The following is a 10,896-nucleotide window of genomic DNA, read 5'->3' on the forward strand; positions in this document are numbered from 1 at the left end:
TTATTAAAACCTGGAAGGATAGTGGTGAACTGTCGTCTTTCATGGTAAGAATGTGGTTGAAATAACATCTTAAACAATTGGAGATCATGTAAACAAAACCGCAGCTTTCACAATAAGGGCTGATAGTGAAAGTAAAAGCATTTCCCCAATCAGTACGAAGAGAAGTGAAGGTGTTAGAAGCTATAGAAAGAAATAACTCAACACAGTATTAGATTTGCTCATGGCTATATTTAATGTATTTACAATGATTAGGGGCTTGTTTCTGGAATGTTTCCAGGATGAAAATTTATAATAATTTCCCTCACAGTACAGTATATAATACAAAAAGTCCCTTTTAATATGATTAATTTCTTTATATACACTGAAATAAGAAAAAAAACGGTAACGTAAGGAGTACCTCGTAAACAGATGAGTTAACACTACTGGATTGTCTGATACCATTTAAATTCATGTTATAAGGCACAAGTGCATTACATCTTCAGCTGGGATGAAGGTGCTACTTGTTGACAAAAGTTTCAACCAAGGTTAAATGTTTAAGTCGAGAGTTTTGCGTCATCACTTTACAGTATCGTGTAGGAAGGGGTAACGCACACTGAATATGAATTCTACTTTTATAAGGGTAACCAAAAAGCTAAAGTCCTTTTAAAACTGGATCTACTTCTGTTGACACATTTGTTAAAAAGTAAACTTCCCTTTTAATCCATAAAATACCTGAGAAATCCTGTTCATAATGATCTGAAGTCGTTTCTGTCATGAATCTCTAAAGGAGTTTTAGGTACAAAAAGCTTAATGTTACTGATAAAGAACATAATCGTGTCCCGTATGTACGAGTTCAATTAACATTATCCCTTAACTAAATGTCATAAAACAGTATTTTAATATCCCTGTAAGGCATTTTCTTAGGAGTTTGGAAGTGGCGCGTAGCCACAATGCCGACTCAAAAAAAGTCTGGTGTCTAGTTTGGGATGGCATGTTTGTCGTCTTCCTGGCACTTCTTTATTGGCTGTAAAGTGGAACACATTGTGTAATCCCAAACTTTACTCATCCAAGAAAACATTCTTCTGATTAATGTAGACTTCAGGAGGATCACTGAGATTCTTGATTAAAATAAAAAGTAAATTGGAAATATTTCTTCCACAGATCAATTATCGTGGATAATTTTTTGCATCTAAGGCGACAATTTGTTACTTTATCAGTGTGTCTGCGTCGTCCTTCAGCCAGAACACACAGACACAGTAAAGAAAATCTCTGCCGGTACCGTGGCTGTTACTGTTATCAAGTCGTTGTAAGAGAATAATCAACTCGGCTGGAATGTGCCTCTTTCTGAGATTACCCATTGAATGAGCCTGAGGTCGAGACTTGAACTGGAGGAGTATTGTCACCGGTCTCTTGCTTCAGTCACCGTGAGAGTACGATGTGTGGACAGCCCAGGGCTGCACCGTCCCTTGGCCAAACACACTGTAGAATATCGCTCCAAACAGGTTGATTCCAGCAGCGATGTAGAAGACAATCTGCCATTCTTCTATAGTGTTCTAGATGACAGTGAATGCAAAATTAATTGGCACTGGAAATATTAAACAATGGACAATACTGCACACCCTCTACTTAATGAAGAGCATAAAAACATACTCTAATATACCACTTATGGATTAACAAAACCCACAAGATGTTCAAAAATTGCTGGAGAGTGTCTTTATGTACATGCATAGCAATATTCTGACTTTTCACCCTATTCTGAATATGGTGTTTACATGAGTTGCATGTTCCATTTATAGTCTAATTTACATGATACAGAGCACAGTCTGATTAATAAGTCACACCGGTAACATGTCCCCCTACGCCACTGCCTTATTTGCCCGGTCATTATATGCTTATCATTCAAAACGTGGAGCATTTCTCTGATATTTGCCTCATCCCGAGGGTCCTTTCTTTTGCCCGTATCGACCTTTTAACAGAAGCAAGCAACCCCACCCATGAAAAGTCAGTAACAAGCAACTGTGCTCCTAAAATAAATGTCGTAAAGCCTCAGTTAGTACAGATACGTACACAGTGGAGGCGAGCTATGGTTAGACCTGGATATTTAACTGGAATTAAGTGAAGATGACGGTTTATGTTCATCATTCAAGGTATGAATTGTGGTACTGCTTCACTGTTTGTGTAATTAACTGATTATCCTTACCAATGAGGTATGCCCTGGAGGAGGAAAAAATGTATTCTACACTGTATCCAAATGAAAGGTAAAATATTTCAGGTGCTGTGAATGACATTCAGACACACTGTTTGAATGTAAACAGCAGACGCCCCCTGGTGGCCAAAACATGTTAATCCTGTACAGCCTAAACCTAGTAGACAGGAAAGTAAAGATACTATCTGTGTCAGGCAGGGTGACTTGAGGTCACGGCACCCAGAGACTCCAGCAAGTATAAAAAGTCATGAACTTTAAGACAACGATTGCAGTGTGCGTGCGTTTCTTACATTCTGGGTGAGAGCTCTTGCTATGACTGGTCCCACCATGCCAGGAATGGTAGCAAACGTGTTGGTGATTCCGAGCAGAAGACCAGCATACCTACCAAAGATAAGGTGTTAAAGTCATTCCTTTTCCCCCAACAGTAAAAAGGAAGGTTTAAATGTCCAGATACAGAGGGTTAACGATTGAAAAGAGTCATTCTTACGAAGGAGCGATGTCGAGATGGTTGATGTTGAAGCCAGAGGCCGACACTCCACCCAGAGAAGACGATATGGTGAGGAAGGTCACAGCTAAGGTATAATTACAGCCTGTATAACCCACTGCTACCAAGAACACCGCAGGCCCAATCATACCTGCAGAAACAACACAAAGAAAACCTCCTCAGACACAGAAGATGTGGTGTTCTGGATGTAGGTCGGCTTCGGCATTCCTTACCAATGAGAGAAAAGGACTTCCTGACAGCGATGGTTGGGTAGAGGCAGGTTTCTCGCAGGTAATCGGCAAATTGACCGCTCAGCACAGCCAGCACGGCACAACCCATGTACGGCAGAGCTGACAGCATGCCGTTCTGTGGTGGACAAGAGATCATCATTACAGAATGGCCTTTTTTGGCAATGAGTATTGTGATTTCCTGCTTGGTTTTATCAGCAATTTGCTTCTGAGTAACACCTTTCGTTCCCACCTGCTTTATGCTAAATCCCAGTACGTCTTTCATGTAGGTTGGCAGCAGAGTGAGGAGCGTGTAGAAGGTCCAGTTGTAAGAGAAGTGAGCCACAACGATGGCCAGCAGTGGCCTCGACGTGACGATGGCTCGCCAGGGGATGTGGCCTGATGAGGTGGACAGCTGAGACAAAGAAGACAAATAATACAGAAGTTAATTATGACCCTGTTTTCAGTTTGTAGATCTTCTTCTCTTGTCCCTCAGCACCGTGCTGGAAGATGTTCCAAGTAGCAGATTGATTAGTAGCAGGTGAGGGTGCCAGGATTGGATACAAAAGGAGCATCCGTCCATGGGGTTTGTAGGGTGTAAAAATCCCTGATAAGTTAAAACAAAAAAAACAAGACAGCAAAGAATTTTGGTCTCCCAACACCTACAGAGCCACAAACCACTGTAAGGTAGTCATAACCTTCAAGCCCTCATGCAGCACTACATGACAAAACATGTTACCATGAGCAATAAAGCCATATGGACTTGGAAAACCATTTTCACGCTGCTACATCCAGAAACATGGCCTGAAAATGTATTACGCAACGAACGAGCCATTATCAGCTATACACAGAAATGCCAGTGCTTTCTGGACAAAGAAAGACAGAGAACATGTGTTCTGTGGTCAGATCAGTCCACGTTTCAGCTGCTTCTGGGGAGAAACTGCCGTCTGGCTGTTATTAGTGAAAGCTGCTAAAGTCTGCCTGTGGTTCTACGTGTCATGTATGGCATGGAAGCATTCATATGTGTGATGGTACCATTGATTGATTTTTAATGCTAGCACCAAGGTAAAATCTTTTCCTGGGAGGTTAACGCTGCATGACTTGGAACAGCATGTCCTCATAAACAGAGTGAGTATGTGCTTGACTGTCCTGTCGACTATTGAAAATATGTGGAGACTCAGACAACCACAGACTGTTGAGCAGCTTAAATCTTACATTCAGCAAGAATGGGCACACATTGTGACTGAGAATCATTTCCTGTGCAATTAGAACTACTTTTAATATAATGTTTCCCTTTTTGAATGTCAAAAGTATCACAAAGACTTCAGGAAGGATACACCTGTTCACTTTCATACGAAGCTCCTCTGACAGACCTCCTCTCACCTACAGATGCATTTTAGGAAGTGGGACGTCCCTCAACATGTTCTGATGTTGATTTTTAAGATGACAGACAGGAAATGTGACACATAGTAGAGAAAAGTAAAAGATTAGTCTTTATGAGTGAGCAGGACATTTTTAGTTGAATTATGTAATGTAAAGGGAAATCATTTTTTACATATTAGCTTCGTCCCCCTCTGCTAGCATAAAATGGTATGCTTTTCCAACCTGAAGCGGTGTGCTTGTTTTTCCTGATTTGTCACAGTTGTGATGCAGGTTCCCTGAAATTCAGCCGATGTTTCAACTTCAACTTTTAAAAAAGAAAAAAAGAAAAGAGGCCTTTCTACACATAGCAGGTGTGTCAGAAAGTGCAAATTCACTGTGGTTATGGTGACCACAAAACTGAACAAGACTGATAAGAAAATAAACTTCTGTTATACACTGATATTGTGCAACGTTGGTGTCAAATAACTGTAGTGGACCGGAGAGGCCTGCAAGCTGAATCCTACAGTGCACTCAGGCTGTAGTGTCAATTTACATTAATGTTTTTATGTCAACATGGAACTACTGGAACATTAGAAGAAATATGTTTGTCGGTACCTCATTTTTTAGGGATGCGGTGATATAGAGTCTCTCCTGCTCTGATATCCGTGGATGAGTGTTTGGAGTGTCAAACACAAGAAGAGACCACAAGATGAACCACACCAAGCCAACAGCACCTGGACACACAAACAAGCCCTGTTTTACCACAAACTAACACTGCATGTAATAAACAGACATGTGGCTACATGGACCACAGCAACGTTTAAACTGTAAATAAAGTGGAGCTTGTAAAGCAGTTGGATTTCTGAGCTCAGTTTCTCTTCAAACTGCTAAATCATCTTTTCCACAGTGCAAAGAGCAACAAAGGAACAGACGGAAGGAACTGCTCATCTCAAATAGTGTTGGCTAATCAATGATGGGGACACTGGAGGTCAGAGAACCAGCAGCTACCATCACTCACACCCACTCCCCCCCCCCACATGTTTTACCAAATACGTAGAAGACGTAGGTCCAGTCCAGGTAGAAGCAGATTTCCCCAGACAAAGGAAGAGCTATGACTGTCCCCAACTGGGCTCCTGGATTTGGAAGAGAAAACACAAACATCTGAGCTCCACAGCTGGCTGAGCGCATCCAGGAAACACTGAAAGTTAAAGGAGCGGTGATGGTGCAGCAGCTTTCGTGTTCATGAAATGGATGACTGATCAAGTTTAACACAATCCCTAAATGATCTGTTACTCTCAGTTTTAGTCAGTCAGTTTGTCGTTTAGTGTCAGATGAAGATGAGATTTAAGGGTCATTTGTAGTTTCAGGAAAATTATCTCAGAGCTGAGAGAGTGGGGAAAAAAAACAAAGATTTCCAAGACTGAAGTGATTAAATTCTTAGGAAATCAACGTTAAAAAATCAAACATAATAAAGTTAGGAGTTTGCAAAAATAAAATTTAGAAATTGGAAGCTACTTCACCATCATCACAAATGCAGCCGCTTGCAGTTTATTATGCCTGCAGTGAGTAATCTAATACAATTATACTTTAAAATCAGATTTAGCAGTAAGGAAATACTCGTGATTTTAGTCCAGAGTTAGTACATTATCAAATTCATCCGGACTTTTGACGAGACACCGCAGTGAACTGGACCCATTAAGAAGAAAACGACAGCTGATTTGGATGAGTCATGGCTTATTTTTAAAATCGGGATATACAATGAAATTGACCTATGAGAGATGAGATGAGACAGCAATTGATGCAGCATTCTGAACTGTGTGTTCACACTGCGGCTCTTACCGATGTATGAAATGGTGAGCAGCCGGCTTCTCTCCAGTGGAGGGGCCCACGCTGCCCACATGGTGTACATTGCAGGAAACGTGACACCCTGAATTTATAATGAGAAGAGAAAAATGCTTATTAGGGGCACAGACTGACAGATATCCTTCTATCAGTCTGCAGCCATTTGTCTGCCTCTTGTGATTGTTAGATGGTATTTATGGCACCAACGTACCTCTCCGATGCCCTCCAGCACTCTCACAGCAATCAGGTAGCTTGCACCCAGAGCAGCAGCCACAGGGGTAAGGAGCGTAAAAACTACAGTACCCAGGATTCCAAACCCCATCAGCCACTTGGGTCCGAAGCGGCTGGCAAGGTAGCCCCCAGGGATCTGTGTCAGGATGTATCCATAGAAAAAAGAGCCCAGGATCCAGCCCTGGGTCTCAGAGTCCCAGTTGTACACGCTGGCCTGAGAGATAAAGGTTTGGAAGGGTTAAAGAGGCAAACTGCTGACTGTACGATATCAATTCAAGTCTTTTTAATCCAAACCTATTTAGAGTTTTCCGATGTATGCATAAAAAAGTAAGTCATAGCTTATCGTTGCTTTCCAAAAAGCTCACCAGTAGAGGTTTTTCACTCTGAAATGGGAAGTGAACATTTTAAAGATATGCTCAGTTCTTTACTGCTGTCACATAACAATGATAGCGTTTCAACTCCCAGCTGTTGGCTCCTTACTGTCGGTCTGTTTCTGCAAGAATGTTACATAATAAATGCAATATCTGTAATGTTCTTATATTTTAAATGTTCTACAGACAACACTGTAGGAAGTGACACTGACCACTTGCAGGAGAAACTAACAAAATGAAATCAGATCCTTTAAGCCTCCACGTTTGGTCTAAAGATGCTAAAATTCATTTTATTCAGAGACAGCACCGTGTCCCATTAAAACACCAGAGAGGTCACAGGTCTGCGGTTTTTCATTTTTCAGCAGCCGTTTCACAAATCTGTAATTTGTAACTAAACTAATAAAGACTGATACTTTCCCTGCCATTCATCCAGGAGACACCACAAGTACGTGGCAGCATAACTGGAAGTTTACCTTTTTATATGTGTTTTCTCACTGTCCTACTCCATGAAAAATCCATGATTCATGCCGCCAGAAGCTTTTTCCAGGAAAATAAACTCACTAAAACCCATGCAGTTGTAGTAGTCTGTCACTGACAATTAAGTAAGTACAAGTGTCTGCTGCATCTCATGTGAAAAGCTCATTGTTGTAGTGCTGAGTGAGTCAGTTTAGCAGCCCTGATAAATATTTTACTGCCACCTGTGCTTCACTGTGAGCGGAGCTGAGTGGGTTCTGCAGAGCTGGAGGAGACGGAGGAAGCGCTGAGTGACTGAGGCGCGTTTGGACATACATGAGCATATTCATAGGTCACCAATTCACCCAATGAGGAAGACATTGAAGAGTCATGCCACAAACAATGTTCGTGGGATGTTTTGTCACAGCAAAAACTAATCATATGTCCCTTTTAGGAAAACATGCATTTTAAGGGGATTGAGAGCTGTTGGAGCGCCACTAAAACTGAACACCATCTCTTCTACAAAGTGGACAGATGTGAGATAAACCTCCTCAGTTGCGGTCGCACTCTTGCTCACCGTGTGGTTGTTCTTGGGTCGTGCAGGGTTGGCATGAGCGGGGCACACTGAGCTGCTGTGGTTGGCACTGGACTGGTGCGTGCTGTTGAGCATGTCCACCATCGCTACACTAAGGTTTACCCTCAGGGAGTAGACCACAAAGAAGCCGTAACAGGAGAGCAGCGCCAGGGCGTAGCGTGAGGAACAGCATACTGGAGCTGCAGGACAGCGGGGAGAAAGACAACAGTGGGAGGTGGTTGGTCGCTGAAGCTGTGTGCTGTATTTACACAGTGCGTTGCACTCTATTGATGATTTCAAAGGTGACTGGATGTTGCAGCTTAAGGCAACATTTGAAATCCAGCTGTGCAGCATGAGCATAGTCACACTCTGTACTTATATTTCCTGCAGAAACAGAAAAAACACATTCACACAGTTTTATTAATAATTCTCAAAATGTCTATTTTTGCCTCAGAGCCATTTCTGCTTTCTGATGATACTGACAAAGATTTCTTCTTAACAAGAGGTCATGTCAGTGCCCCATCTGCACACATTTTTATGTCAGTTCAAAAATTTTTCATTAATTGGTGTTATAGTAGTAAGTATTTTGCATACCTGTGGATAAGATTATGCACTTCTGCTGCATTACTGTTTGTACTATCTGAAAGCACCTCTTTTTCTGTCTTCATCTACAGTATCAGGATACCGTGTTTACACTGCAGCCATAATCTGAACCTGGTGTTTGTACAATTGGACTTAATGAACATCAAAATCTCTCATAGCGACAGACAGTGTATCCGGCTCTTCTGTGCCTTCTAAACCTGCAGTGTAAAAAGAATATAAACGATTACCTCATCGCCTCAGGTAGACCTCTCTATGTCACGAGAGCAGGACAGAAGTCCTAAAACCCGTGACTGAGGTAAAGAGACGGGGTTTTGCGCGTGTACGTTAGAAGACAGGTGTGTAAACGACTCATCCAAAAACAGCGGCACAACACCATCTGTGTTGATAACGAGTAAATAAAACAAATTTCGGAATCATATGCTTTTTAAAGCTTTTTTCTAAGGTAACATATGTTACACGGAGCATTGTGTGCCACCTGCAACGTTACTGTTAGCCACTAATATGCGTTTCACCTCTCGGGACTTTGGCTTCGTGTCCCCGAAGTAGCGGTGTTTCCTGTCCCTCTCCCTCCGTGTCAGACCCGTATCGCTCCATTTGACAGCCGAAAGTTAACGCCGACGGGCTACTGCATGGCAAACACACAAGCAACAGCAGCAGGCGGCTAGCTGTAGACCGAAGGCTGGTCACGGCTATCCGGCGTCACGTGATCTGTATCACCTGACCGGAAGCAAAATTCTCCCTTCTATTTCCCCGATAAGGAAAACTGAGAGAAAACAAGAAGTTATGTTATTTTTGTAATAATCAGTACAGCATAAAGTATTTATATACACTTCAGTAAAAGTACAAATAAAATAATCTAAAACTGTACAGAAAAATTTATAAACTAGGTGACTGATAACCAGTGCCAGAATTATTCAGCTAAGTCAAACAAAAGTACTAATACTAATAATTTTTTTTTATATTTACACGCACGGGAGCAGTTTCAAATACTTGACAGGAGTATGTCAGACTCTGCAGCACCAACAACTGTGTGAGAAAACATTAAAAACATGAAACTTCAAACTTTCTCTGTGTTAGATCATCTCACATCTGAAAATAGCTGAATAACAAGCACATATGTTGTGTTTTAGTTGACCCGTAGTCTCAATGGGCTGATTTTCAGTCACAATTTCTGACAAAAGAAACCCAAATAGTTTGTGAATGAGAGCAGCTATTTTGAGAGTTTGATTGTATTGATATATGCTTACATTCCTCCGTTTAGAGCATGTATGTAGCGCCTAGGCCCATTTGAGCCTGGGATTTTACCACCAATGGCATTTTTTGGGTGCGTTTTTCCAGTTTAGAGAAGTTTGTTTTAATATGGTCTTGGTCAGATTACACAAAATGGTGTCATGTAAACATGTTTATTGGTGGAACAATGAATTCTGGATTATGCCAGTAAATCCTTACGGAAAATGTGAGGACACATTGAATTGCTTTGTTTACTTATCTAAAGTGCCATGAATTGGCTTTTTGTTGCGAGTTGGCTGAATTGAAGTGATTTATTGAGCTGGTCACACAAGATACTGAAAGCAGGGGTTCAGATACTTCACCATTTCCAAACTCGTTACAATGGCTCACTTTTATTTATCATTTATGATTGATAAATGATCATTTTTATGTGTATGTTATATTGGTACTTGCGTGAATGATGCCTTTGTTCATGTGCAGAAATCTTAAAACTTCTCTAGGGTTTTCAAACTTTCAAGCACAACTGTGAAATGCGTGTTACCTCAGGCACATTCACGTTCATGGATTTAAGCTTGTCCTGTTACATTTTTACGGGACTTACAGACACGGGAAGTGGTTACGGTCAGAGCAGGACTACTTGGCGAGAACTGACGCATGAAATCCAAAAAATGCACACTGATAACATACATGACCTGGCATGTCATTATTATACCATTACAGGAAACCAGTAGATTAAGCAAAGATGCAGGACCTTCCTTACCGTGTTAGTTTGCTTTGTGCTTCAGTGGTACATATTAGAAAATAAATCTGTCGTAAATGAAATTGTATCTCTGTATTACTAACTGCTTGGAGGTCTGTAAGCAGTTGTCCTCTTTCTTCATAGGAAAATCCAGCGTTGTCTGTCTGCCATCATGACTTAAGGAAAGAGATGTGACTTTCCTTCCATCGTGATCCTCATTGTTCCTGGTCTCTAATTGTATTAGAGTCTGCACAGAGACAGATTGCTTATTATAACTGTCTGACAAAAGTTTTCAGATGCTCTGCAGTAATCCTTGTGCAAGAAAAACAATCTACACATGAAATTTATAGGGATAATTTCTCTGTATAACATTTTCGTCGCGTGTGCATCTCCACAGTAAAAATAAGCATAGTACACTTGAGTGTCATCACAGAATATAAAGAATATTTAAATAATAAATACCTGAAAAAAAAAAAGCATGTATCACAAATGGTTGCATCTTCTGACTGTGTGCGCACTTAATATAACATTATATGACATTAGTTCGTGTAACACAGAAAACACATTCAGATATATTAAAACAGAGGATTAATAG

At 41.0% G+C, this 10,896-nt stretch overlaps 1 protein-coding gene across 1 annotated transcript; it reads right to left on the reverse strand.

The window, feature by feature from the left end:
• Positions 1 to 210: 210 nt before the first annotated feature.
• slc17a5 (solute carrier family 17 member 5) lies at positions 211 to 9,019 on the reverse strand. The gene is made up of 11 exons (XM_072390626.1): positions 8,845 to 9,019; positions 7,733 to 7,929; positions 6,312 to 6,545; positions 6,098 to 6,185; positions 5,305 to 5,391; positions 4,874 to 4,992; positions 3,150 to 3,311; positions 2,903 to 3,035; positions 2,673 to 2,820; positions 2,476 to 2,566; positions 211 to 1,532 (listed from the first exon to the last, which is right to left on the reverse strand). The coding sequence occupies exons 1-11, from the start codon at positions 8,924 to 8,926 to the stop codon at positions 1,395 to 1,397; spliced, it is 1,479 nt and encodes a 492-aa protein (XP_072246727.1). The 5' UTR covers positions 8,927 to 9,019; the 3' UTR covers positions 211 to 1,394.
• Positions 9,020 to 10,896: the final 1,877 nt, after the last annotated feature.

Source organism: Leuresthes tenuis, unplaced genomic scaffold, assembly GCF_036924035.1.
Source record: "Leuresthes tenuis unplaced genomic scaffold, fLeuTen1.0.hap1 SCAF_8, whole genome shotgun sequence".
Taxonomy (NCBI): Eukaryota; Metazoa; Chordata; class Actinopteri; order Atheriniformes; family Atherinopsidae; genus Leuresthes; species Leuresthes tenuis.